Consider the following 12,746-nt stretch of genomic DNA (forward strand, 5'->3'; position numbering starts at 1 on the left):
TTCAAAGTTCTGGTGTTGGTAGATAAGAAGTATATGCACATAAACACACACAAACACATACACGCACACACACAAAGACCACACACGTGAAAACGCTGACTTCAGGTTCTCGTGTGAAATTGTGTAGGAACTGACCTGATTTGCGTGTCAATTGATTATTGAGCTGTTATACGTTCACTGGGGAAAATGAAAACAAATCAGTGTTTCAATCAGATAGTAGCCACACAGAGACGACCCCTGCCCCTGGCATTTTGAAATGCTGGACAGGAGACACTAGGGTGCATGGTCTGGTGAGCTCTCTAAAAGCTACATGCAGTACAGTAGATGGATGAAGGCTCCAAAGAACAGGTTACTATTACAACCCAATAATGTGTTTCTCAGCTCAATACACGAAGGAGAGGAAAGAGAGGAGGCATAGCCATGAAGATGAACAGGTCAACGCTCCAGAGAAAGCGTGAGGGCACAGAAGGGAGCGAGAGGAAGGTGGAGATGAGGAAAGAGAGAGACATTAGTTAAGTGGGTTAAGGCAGGAATGAAGAGTTAATGCCGAGATTGGCGATGCATGCCTCCCATCAAGGCCTCTCTCTCTCTGCACGGACAAGAGGCTTCTGTGTGTGTGAGTGTGTGTGTGTATCTTGTGTATTAGAGTAAATCGACCTTGGGGCACAGGGGAAAAGGCTAAAGAGTACAGACTTGGGGAGGAGAGGTGGTTGTTGTGGTGGTGGTGTGTGTGTGTTTTGGAGGGGTGGGGGTGTGTGGTCAGTTATAGGGTTTAATGAGAGACCACTGCTTCCTAATGTTATTAGCTCATCCACTGTATGTAGGTACACTGCAGATGCTGTGTGGATGACGTGTGCTGTCTCGGTTCTTCCTCAATGTAGTTGCCTCTTTGTATCAATTGAAATATGGAAGGAGAGAGAGGAAACACAAGGAGGGTGACAGGACATGGAGAGTGAAGCGAAAGGAAGGAATTCCATTAACGACTATATGCCCTGAGGCTGGCTGTCGTTTTTACCATCAGCTAACTCAAAAAGACCTCTCGTTCTCTGTCTCCCTGACGTTCTTAATGCTACGCATTGTATTTTCAGTCAGGCCGATCAATGAAACTGACCTCTTGATGTCAATGGGTCAGGCTCAGTGAGTCTTTTGATTGGACACTATTCTGTTCGGACCTATTCTGGGCTAAACACACACATACACACACAAAAGGGCAAAAGGTCGTTATGCTATATTGTGCTATTTGAAACCAATGATAGAACTAGGCCTTGGATTTCCTGACATCAGTGTGTGCATGATGACACATATGCACACGCGCATGAACACACACACTGACTGACTCTTCACATCGGCCATTAGGTCAACTTATTATTTTTTCATGAAAGAGCCTGTTGTATACAAATCAGACGGTTGCCACGATGAAAGAAACAAACTATAAAATAGACTCAATTGGTCAGTGAAAGAACTGAGTGTGTGTGTTTGTTCGACTTGTTTCCACAGCTGTGCCACCTACAAAAAGAAGGGCTGTATAGTATGGTGAAGTGTCTCTTGTAAGTAAGATTTTATGGATCTTTAATTCTAATCTATTGAATTCTATTTAAAAAAGATAATTCCAGTAAAGGGTCAGTATAATTATGTTCCTTCTTGTAGAGAACTTGTATGACCACGGCATATTAACAGTTTGTAGTTACCACATGTTAATTTTGGTTTCACCAGTGGCATAGCCACATAACAGTTTGCTGCACCACAAACTAAAGGGATACTGTACATCTTTAGAGACAGAGACAATCATTGTGAAAGACAGTGAGGATGTGGAGCAGGAATCACTCAATTAGGGTTAGTGAGAGAGAGAGAGAGCGAGAGCGAGAGAGGGAGAGAGCGAGAGATGAGAAATGATGCTGTGATAGTGTTAAAGGTGTGCTCTGGTAAGCAGCAGGAACAGCAGCAGGCTTGTTTGTGCTGGAGATCACTGGAATAGACTCACTACCCACATGTGACCCTCATCTGACTCAGACGTGAAATGGGTTTGACTATTGTGTGTTTTGGTAGCCTATCTCTGCCTGTTCTCTCTCTTTGTTTTGAGCTGGTGAAGGGTGACCTCCTGTGCAGGCTGTGTTATTGGTCTGGAGTGAGGGTGAGTCTACTATCCTGTCGTTTATTTACAGTGTTCTCTGACAAGAACACAAACGTGTCTTTTGCGACAAAGTGAGGCAACGGAATTAATCCCAATAAAGAGCCTGTGAGTTGGGTTTGAACTTGATATAAACATATTTCATAAAAAGGAAAGAAAAACGTGTCTGACAGTTCTTTGAGAGAGAAGGGTAAGAGGTTCTCTGTACTCTAGGGGAACCATCTGGGTTCGTTTTTATCGGGTTGTTTTCACCTCACTACAGCGTGCTTCACTGTTGCTATGGATGCTGATTGGAGCACAGCTGGACAGCCAGGGTGCCTGTCGTTTTCTCTGTGTCTATCTTGTCACCACTGCTCTTATCGTCCTCCTCTTCATCCCTCCTGTCTGCGCCAATCAACCTCCTTTCTCTTCTTACCACCTTTCTCTTTGTGCAGTTGTCTTTCTCTTCGCTCTCCTCTGAAAGACTCTCATCTGGATGGACAGAGAGTCACAGTGTTTGGCCACCAGACACCCAGACTCCATGTGGAAGAGCTGCTCTCTGGTTTCAGCCTCCACCAGAAATGGAAGTGACTGTGTGTGATTTGCTGATGCTGCTTGTGGGTGTTATTTGAACATGGCTGCGTGTGTGTGTGCCCATCTGTGAGTGTGCGTCTTTGTGTGAGGCGCACACAACTGACTGCTATGCCTCAGGGTAGACCATTTCAAAATTGGTCGTCCAAGGGAAACTGATATTTCAAAATATTTATTCCTTATCTGGAGCAGGGATATGAGGCAGGAGATGTGACAGAGGGGTGGGGTAGGGAGACAAGCAGAGAATAATATCAATCTCTCTCTCTCTTCAACACAGCGGAAGGGAAACAGCTCTTCCCAGTGTCAGTTTGGGTATCTGCAATGACACTGCTCCATCCTCAAGTAACATGGGCCAGATCATGGCTGTTCATAAGGGTGTTAACGATGGACTGAACATTGAGGGTCAGTTTTACTTTTCCCTCACAGTGTGTGATAGGTATCTGGGGGGGAAACACTGACGTCAGTTCAAAGCTCCGACAAGGATATTTCAAGGTCACATTCTTCCAAATGTATTGGGATTCTTAATTCTTCAAACCCCTGAGAATGACCGTGGCTTTGACCTGCTCTGGCAGCCGGCAAATCACACTTACAGAGATTGAAATGGAACATAGCCAGAACCATTTTCTTCACTTCCCGTCTCTAAATGGACCACTCCTCCAGTTTCACCAGCAGCTCAGTCATGTGATCCTCCTTCCCCTGGGTCGCTCTCTCGTTCAGATGATTAAATGTAGGCCACAAGCCTTTGCTAGTGTGTGGGGTTCAGGCTCACTTAGATCCTGACTGGGACAGTTTGATACACTATCGAGAGAGCAAAATTAGAGTGCTTATGGTTCAAAGGTGTTAAATAGGCGTGACACTTTTCACTGCACCATCCTCCCAGTGAGAAGCTGAAAGTCGGAGTGTCTTCATGTCCTCTCCAGTAGTTTTGTACAGACAGTACTGTCTGACTCCTCCTGGCCTCATGCTACCCATTCCTTGGGCCTTCTTCCATTCCTAGCTGTAGGGTCTTGCATTGGTTCTGTTTCTACAGACACCCGGGCCCAATTCTAAACCAAGCACTTTCTTTTTCAGTGGTCCCTCATGAGTAACGTTTCTCTATGCCCTATTTGTGAAAAAAGCAATTGCCAAACAAATTAAATGTGGCTTTACAATCGAACCACACATGCACTCTGTCCACACTGTCTGTTTATCCTTCCGTCTGCCAGTATCTCCGTCCAATTGTCAAACCGTCTGTATGTCCATCAGTATGTCCTTACATCCAGTTGTTTCAGACTATCACAGAGAGAATAACTGTTTGGAATGGGAGGCCAGAGCCTTATCCCTTCAGCACAGACACTCTGATCCCTCAAACACAATAGACCCAGCTACGGCCTCCGGGGGGCAGCAGTCAACTAACACCCAAATCACACCGTGTCCGTGACTGCTGGAATCCTCCGGGGCACCTCGTGTTTCACAGCTGCTAAAGAGACTTTGCCAGGACAGACACTGGGCTAGTGGTGCCAGGACAGAGACACCAGGCTAGTAGTGCCAGAACAGAGACACCAGGCTAGTGGTGCCAGAACAGAGACACCAGGCTAGTGGTGCCAGAACAGAGACACCAGGCTAGTAGTGCCAGAACAGAGACACCAGGCTAGTGGTGTCAGTCCTGGGTGAACCACCATTTTAGACAGGCAGACAGAACCCCCTATTCACACACACCAAAGTGTGTGTGTCTAAATAAAACAACATTGATCTGACAGGAGACACGGAAAGCCTGATTTCAACAGTGGCCTATTGACACCCACAGAATGGAGCGCCTCTGGCTCACAGCTCCGCCCCGAGGACAGCTCAGATCAGGCAGACTTGCCTCCCGAACACAAGTTTAGAAGAGAAGTTTAGAAGCAGAAGCAGAGAGCTACGTGTCATCAGTGAAGGGTCGTCATGACAGAACCCACCCCTTAGTGGCTCAGATACACCAGAACAATAACAACCGTTCTCATATAGATAATGAGTCCCATGGTGCCTATTCCTAAATAAAAGAACAAGGAACACACACACAAACACTATCGAGTTCATGGCAATCTCTCCCACTGTGTCCCTTGAGTTTCCATCATCTCCTCAGAAAAGCTCTGATGAGGAAAACTGGGAATTTATCTACAGAAATAAAAGAACAATTAGATCTGAGATGCTGTGAATTATTCATGAGTCATTATTTGAGATACTGTGTGTGCGCGCGGGTTTTAGATGGTGTCGCTCTGAAACAACAAGGCTGTGCTAGATTTCTGGTCCTGAAGGAGAGGCGAGTGAGAACCAAATGCAGAACACTTGGTTCACAGCGCCACCCATTGGAGGAAGAGGACTCTGCAATAAGGCTTCACATTGATCCCACTAGCATGAAAATAGCTTTAAAAGATGCTGTAAAGTGTAATTGAAACTGAGTTTTAAGTTAATCACACCACAGAAGAATGTGTTGTTAACTACCCATCCAAATTCAAATGAAAAAAAAAAAATACACAGACAAGTATGTTAAATTAGGCTTTTAAATTGTGAGAAAATCCGAGGTCTTCCCTGTATGAGACAGGGGGGGCTTGTCGCCTGAAGGAGCTGAAGCTCCGCCCTCTCAAATTCATTGAATTTAGCAACAACAGCAACACTAACTTAATCAATAGCATATATCAGAACAGACCTACCTGCAGTCTGAGTGTTTTATGTATTAATTACTTTGTCTTTGCATTGTACCAGCTGACTAACCGAATGCAACCATCTGTGATCTGACGTAGATAGGTGGCTGTGACGTAGATAGGTTGGGTTTCGGCCCGCCTAAACAAAACCTGAGCTGAAAACGGGTGGGAAACTGTTCAACGGTGTAACTCTACATTTCAGTGCGACAAAGTTTTAGAGCATTGAACATGCTTTCAGCAACTAATTTCACACACAAATGATGGAATTTGTTTACAGCATCTTTAATGGTCACACATTTTAAATAGACATGATCTTGTTTACATCAATGACTTACATACACAGTGTCATAGTGCATTGATCTTCATAAAAACCACTGGGAACAACCACTTTCAACAGCAAAGTATTTTATGTAATGAAATTGATCCACCTTTACACCTGAATAACTAGTACATAACAAACGGGGCACTGCAGCAGTATGCAACATTTGCAGCTAAAAAAAAAGCAATGAAAATACTTTCTGTTTTAAAATGTTCTTACAAAGCATAACATTGCAAAGGAAAAGTAACATAACAGGCCAAAAAGCCTACTACTGGAGAGCCAGCCAAGTACCCTTAAAAGTTACCACCCTTGCTGTAGTGATGCTTCCCATAGGGGGGATGTACAGAGGAGGTAATTCCTGACTATCTTGGCCAACCCTGATAAAAATGTAATTCCTGACTGATTCAACATAATATCTGGCATCTGAATGGGTGGGTGTGCACACGCCTGTTCCATTAATAGATGGAGAGGGTTACTGGGGCTGTGCGTCACGCTGTGTTGGGTTAAATATATCTGACCTACACCCTCAGTTTGTACATCATGTTCAGACCGATATGGGCATCTCCACCCTGTCACCCACAGGGAACAAACAAATGGAGACCCCCATCAGGTGTGTGTGGCCACCTGTCCTCTGATCTTCACACTTCATTTACAGCTGGTGCTATAGTAAATGGTTTGTAAGAGTAGTCTGTCCAATCACGTGACACACTCAAAGCCAAGTAGGTGTACACGATATATCATCATAAAAATAGATTGGGCAGTGTTTCTTCTGAATATAAACACCCAAGGGAATCTAGTACAACTCATGGATGATGTTGAGCTTTTATAATGATTAGCAAGTTTGATAAAGTATTCAAAGAACAGTCTTTAAATATGTTTCTCACAACTTGGGTACCCAGCAGTGTCATATACTAAGGCACTTGGTGTACTGCTAATGTTCACCAGCTGAGTGGAACATGGAGCAGTATAAATGTCACCACAGGTCATCAATCTGAGATAAGTCTTGCTATTGGGCCAGTGTCCCCCAGTGCCCTTTGGGGAAATGGAAAACCCTCAGGACAGGGTGGCATTTTACTGTGAAGGTAGCCCTAGTCATTTAACACAAATTATATCGGCAATTATTAACATGAGGTCCCTTGGTCAAGCTACAACATTAAACTTAGCATCTTTCTTTAACTTCCTCACTACTGTACTTCTTTGGGACTGCAGCAAATGAGAAAAACTGATCCAGTCATGGGGGTATAGTCCACAGAAGACTGAGGTTGGAGATAGTTTGAGTTTGGACGTGTTGGCACACGGGTGTGCATCTCCATGCTATGTGAACCCTGTAGACCAGTCGGATTGGAGGACCTACTGGATGTTTTCCCACATATGCCAAGAAAGGCCACAGACATTCAGTCCAGGGAATTCATCTTCCATACACATCTGTCTGGACTTATTTGGTCTTTGTTCCCTTCTCTGCAGAGGTCTTGTTCTCCCCTCACCTATAAATTCGTTCTGTCCATCAGACTTCAATCTTCTTCAGCTGCTCGTAGGTGATGAAGAACTGATAAAGGAGTCAAGGGCCATGAGAGGGGGAAGAGAAACATGGAGGACCAAGCTCCCGCAAAGGGAATTACCCCCCCCCCCCTCCCCCATCTCAAATCCCCCATACTACCTCCCTTTCCATTTCCCCCTGGTTACCACACTGTAATAATCTGATTATGTCACCAGACTTGACGTATTTGCAGTTCTCTATGATCCTAACTCAACCATCTTTATCCAATAGTCCCCCTCTAACCAGTGGGTACAACCACTCCTCTCTCAACTCCTTCAAGCAATCCATTAATCCAAGTGGTTTAGCTTTGTCTCTCCTTCCTTCCCTCCCTCCTGCCCCAATCCAAGCCTCTGGCCCATGGATGATGGGCTGAAATAGGACATTACATAACGAATTAGCGAGAATTAGCCTCAGCTTCCATGATCCAAGTTTGGCCTGGGTCGGAATGTGCCAAACATGGAGGCAAGCGCAACTCACACGCACAGAGAGACGCCACATGAGTACAGAGCTCATCTCGTGTAGATTAACCAACACATGCGCTCACGAGGGACGCAATGGAAAGGATACGATGATGTTCCATGGTCCTAGACGGAGCCAATTGGGGAAGAATCCCTTATAGAGTGCCATGAAGCCCTCTGACCGCCATGTCTAGGAAAAGAAGGATCACTGTTAGTCATCTTATCTTTTTCCTGGTTACAAAGATAGGAGGGCAAGTGACAGACAAGAGACACACCCAGCCAGACAGATCTCTCCTAGCCGCCTCACCTGCACTATACAGTCTAGTGTTCCTTGGTACAGGGCTCCTCCTTTCTGGTTCATCATGCGTGTGCGGACCACGTCTACAGGGTTGGAGGCCAGAGCTCCGGCCAAACCACACATCACACTGGACCTGAGGAAGGAGACAAGAGGCTAGACCACACAGCCTACGTGTGCTGACACGTTTGTTGGCACATGGTGTATCTGTGTGTGAAAAATACCGCGTATGTGCTCTGTACTCAGTCATTAGAATCGCTCACAGGAAGTGTGTGTAGATCGTGTCGCCCATGTGACCCGACATGATCAGATGCTTCTTGGTGATGTCATAGGCAGGCAGCTCCACTCCCACCACGATGGCTGCTCTCTGAGCCGTTAGAGACACACCCTGAGAGAAAGAAAGTGAAGATGGAGGGCAAGTGAAACATCTAGAAGAGACATGTGCACTATATGGGTATGTATGGGGTATGTGGGGGCACAGCTCAATCTCAAACCTTACTGACAGACACAGAACACTAACGAGATGTCTGTCAGCCACAGGGGCCTGTCTGTATGGGTGTGTGTGTGTGTGTGTGTGCACTCCTACTTTTCCTCGCAACAGCACCTAGAACAGATCATTACAGCAGAAGAGAACATGGGACGAGACAAGAATGAGGAAGAGCCGAATTTGGAGGTGGAAATCCTTCTCTCCCTCCCAACCAACCTACCTACCTTCCACAGTCCTCGTGTTCCCTCCTGCTGGTAGATGTTGATGAAGTTCCCCATCATACTCCCCTGGATCACACTGCCCTGGGCCTGCATACGGATCTGTGTGCACACACAAGAATTAGTGAGAGTGGTAGTGTGTGAAATTTCCCCACCTGGGGATTAATAGTGTTCTTGCCTATATTAGGCTGATCAACATTCAAACCAGTAAATTGACACAGTTTATGCATTTAATGACTCCAGTCAAGCCAATAGCCACTAACATGTCCAGAGAAAAAGTATGTGGTCCTGTAATGTCATGCCTTAAAACCACCTATAATTAAAACAAGCTAGTTGATCACATGGTGTGATGAAACTGAACAACTTGAGCTTGGCTTCCAAAGCCTCACAAGCACATGATAACTTAGCACTGCCAGCAGAGACACTGATACACAATGTTTTAACCTGCCGTTACCCCAAGCACACAGCAACTCCCCACTGACAGGAGCCAAACTTCTATATGCTAGTAATCCCAAACCTATTCAGTGTGTGTGTGTGTGTGTGTGTGTGTCTCTAATCGCATGTATGTATGCTGTACCTTCAGGACGTCAGTGGGGTTGGCAATGGAAGAGGATATGACCCCAGAGAGAACACCACACAACACGTTAGTCACCAGTGTCTCATCTAGAAGGAGGAGAGAAAGGGGACTATAGGTGTGAAACAATCTTAGCCAATTCACAAACATACCCATATCTCACACACCATGTCGAATAGTTGCCACGCTGCTCTGGAATGTGTATTGGGGGTAACATTCTCATGCTTTCCACTACATGGAGGTAAGACCAACATAACCAGTCCTATTACTTGTGGTAGGAATCTGTGTGAGCAACTGATCCTCACCTATCCCTGGGGCTTCTCTAGCCTCATAACAATATCACTGTCACACCAACACCAACCTTTGTGTGTGTCAGTGAGTCCAGGGGCTCAATATGCACTCACCCTCAGGTCTGTCCACCAGTAGTCGTTTGAAACTCTGATAGGTCCCTATTTTAATGGTCCCATAGGATGCCTGACGCAACATTGCAGGAGCAATACTGCCACACACAGACATAAAGACGAGACAGACAGGGGGAAAGGATGGAGACATTATGAGTACCGTCTGTATTCTTTTACAAATACATGACTTTTGAGCATTCGAAGAAATAGCATTCCAATTACCCCGAGTACAGCGCTCTGAGCCCCTCCTCTCTGCAGATCTTGCTGATGGCGTGTAGCATGCCCCGGTAGCGGATCTCTCTATATTTGCTATCACCTACTTGGCCCTGGACTTGTAGACGGGTCTTGGTCAGATCGATTGGAAATGTTCCTAAGAAGCAAAGAGAAACACGATTAGGCCAATAAACGGACAGATGATACTTAATAAGTAGCTTACAATGAATGCACACACAATCGCTTGCAGCCACACAACTTACCACATTCTGCAGTAACAGAAGCCAGACCGCCGAAAATAAATGGTTTCCAATTGCCGTTAGACATTTTGATAAAGCTGTGTCTTAATTTTGATGCAAAGAAATCCTACTGGTATAAAAACACTTGAAAGGCCGGCTTCTATTTGAACTAGGGCAGTTACCAATCGATTCCGCTTTATTTCGTTTGGCTAGCCGGCATTTGCTAGACCACACCTTCCAAGACTCCCCTCGTTTTAGCATGGCTCCTAATTTGTCTCGCCCTGGTCTCGCCACTCCCCCACTCCTCCCCTTTTCTAGTTGCTAAGCAGCTGTGGCTGCGTGTGTTTCAGTACTGCAGTGATGTAAAGCCTAATTGTTCAGATATAGGCCTACTGCACTTCTTTTCCAATTCATGAAAACTAAAACAAAAATGATTTGATTAGTGAAATAAAAAGTTGCTAGATGCACTACAAATCCATTTGAGTTGTGATTCACAACTTGCCACCACACACACAGACACACACACATTGGAATTTAATACCTCTAGGTGGCGCCACATCTCTTTACAAGCCCATCATCCAGCTGGTGGGTTTTGATCATCTTTCACCACTGGAGGGCATACTGACGCCACGTTTATATGTAAACTTGTTCTTAACTTTTACCTAGGCCATGTCTATAGTTTTTTTTTTTTTACATGAAATTATACAAACAGACTATTTAAAAACCCAATCAGCTTAATATCTATCAATTATTTTCAAGTCCCAGTTAGATCTATTGTAGGCCAATCACCTCGGAGGATGCTGTTCCATTGACTAATCCAGTCCACTGTCCACCTGCCCTGGTTTTGGAGTTTAGATCTCCTGAACTGGGGTGGCATGTCCTTTCCTTAATTTGGATACATCTGGTCCTTTTACATGTGGGTCTGTTCTTTTGTACCCACGGCAGAGTAGAAATATCATCTATGATACAGGAGGACATTCATTAAAGCATATTTATTATGATCATATGCTGCTTGTATTGTTTGATTAATGGGTTGGCTATGGGTCACTAACCTTAGTATTGCCATCAGAAGATTATTAATGACCGGGGAGAAATGTGTGTGTGTGTCTATGTGTGTGTGTGTGCGCACACAAAACACACAGCAACCAGGCGGAAATAGATGAGAGGAAATATTGCTTTTATCTGAAACCAATAATCAGAGGAAAGTGTGGTGCATCTGAAAGGACAACATTTAATAAGGTGATTTGTCATGTAGTGAGGGCAGTGTTTCGGGATGGCAAAGAAGTACATCTGTGTTGGTGGACATATGAGTGTTTGTGTGTGTGTGTTTGAGATATTTAGAGAGAGAAAGAAACAGATTGTGAGTATATCAATACGTGTATGTTTTTTAATAGAGTTAGTTTCAGTTTCAGTGATCATTTGGTTGATCTGTACATATGACATATATAATCTCACTCCTGTGCATCAGCATCTAGATTGGTCCATGTGCTCAGTAACCACCTCCAGCAAAACAAGGCCAGAGTGACCCATTAAAGATCTCTAACTTTCTGAGGTCAACATGGTGTGCGTGTCACTGTTTGTGCTTATACACAGGTATTTTCCTGTTTGTGCTTGTGTGACTTTAATCTGTTCAACAAAAGTGCTGTCTTTGCCTCCCTCTGGCTGAGTGACATCAGGGAGTGTGTTAATGTCACTGAGCATGGTTTCACTGCTGTATTATGCAGCCCTCCACTTAGTCGAGTAAAAGGTTTACAAGTTTGCATGTGATCATGTTTGAGTGTGATGGTTGACAACTCGGCACGATAGTTGACCTGTTGTACAGACACACAATCAGTTTTAAACATTTACGTAACTCTCTGCTCACACACACACACACACTTCCGAAAGCATGCCATAAAATTACTTGAGAGAAGAAAGGAAACCATGGATAAAGAAATGGAAAGATGACAATAAAAGCCTGAGCATTTGATCTGATTTGTTGATGGTCTTAAAACACCCACGCAGTGCCCTAGATAGAGCTGTCTTTGTCTGGCTTTAAACACACACACACACAATATTTATAGGAATGATTCATGTAAATGCTAAACAGTGATAACATTTGTACTCTACCCCCCAATGCTGTGAAGTGTGCAAATGACTGTGTTTCATTAAAACATTGTAATAATTCAAGGTCATTTTAATCAGTCACATTGCTGACCAACCTTTGTCTCTGTTGAGTGAACTAAATCTGAACATTCAGTAAAATGTGATGGTGATAGTGTTTAAACTTGCAGTAGTTTTGGATTACAACCACAAAAAGATACAGCAGTGGTCAGTAATACCAGGCATAACCAAGGATCCACATGAACAAACACACATACATTCATAGTGTTGTTTTGGTTCATCCTTTCTATGGTGAGGTATTTTTACCCCTCTCCTCAGGGCAGCGCTGAACTTAATGGGAAGTGAGAGGTTGTCCAGTGATGTTAGCATGTTTGTGTGTGTGTTTGTGTGACTCCTGGCTGCTTATCATGTCCGCACCCACTAGCTGTGAGGATGGGGACACCACAAGGGGGTAAATGTGACACATCACCATGTGATTGGTTCAAGTGTGTGCTGCAGCCTGCCTGCCTCCAATCAGCATCAAGTCTATGTGAGGGAGCCCTTG

At 44.6% G+C, this 12,746-nt stretch overlaps 1 protein-coding gene across 1 annotated transcript; it reads right to left on the reverse strand.

The window, feature by feature from the left end:
• Positions 1-5,624: 5,624 nt before the first annotated feature.
• LOC146271672 (kidney mitochondrial carrier protein 1-like) lies at positions 5,625-10,363 on the reverse strand. Its single transcript, XM_084708397.1, has 9 exons — positions 10,124-10,363; positions 9,870-10,017; positions 9,651-9,745; positions 9,250-9,335; positions 8,679-8,774; positions 8,231-8,355; positions 7,980-8,103; positions 7,782-7,862; positions 5,625-7,223 (listed from the first exon to the last, which is right to left on the reverse strand). Exons 1-9 carry the CDS (start codon positions 10,185-10,187, stop codon positions 7,182-7,184), a joined length of 861 nt encoding a protein of 286 aa, XP_084564523.1. The 5' UTR covers positions 10,188-10,363; the 3' UTR covers positions 5,625-7,181.
• Positions 10,364-12,746: the final 2,383 nt, after the last annotated feature.

This window comes from Hypomesus nipponensis, chromosome 10 (genome assembly GCF_054491055.1).
Source record: "Hypomesus nipponensis isolate SF chromosome 10, ASM5449105v1, whole genome shotgun sequence".
NCBI classification, from domain to species: domain Eukaryota; kingdom Metazoa; phylum Chordata; class Actinopteri; order Osmeriformes; family Osmeridae; genus Hypomesus; species Hypomesus nipponensis.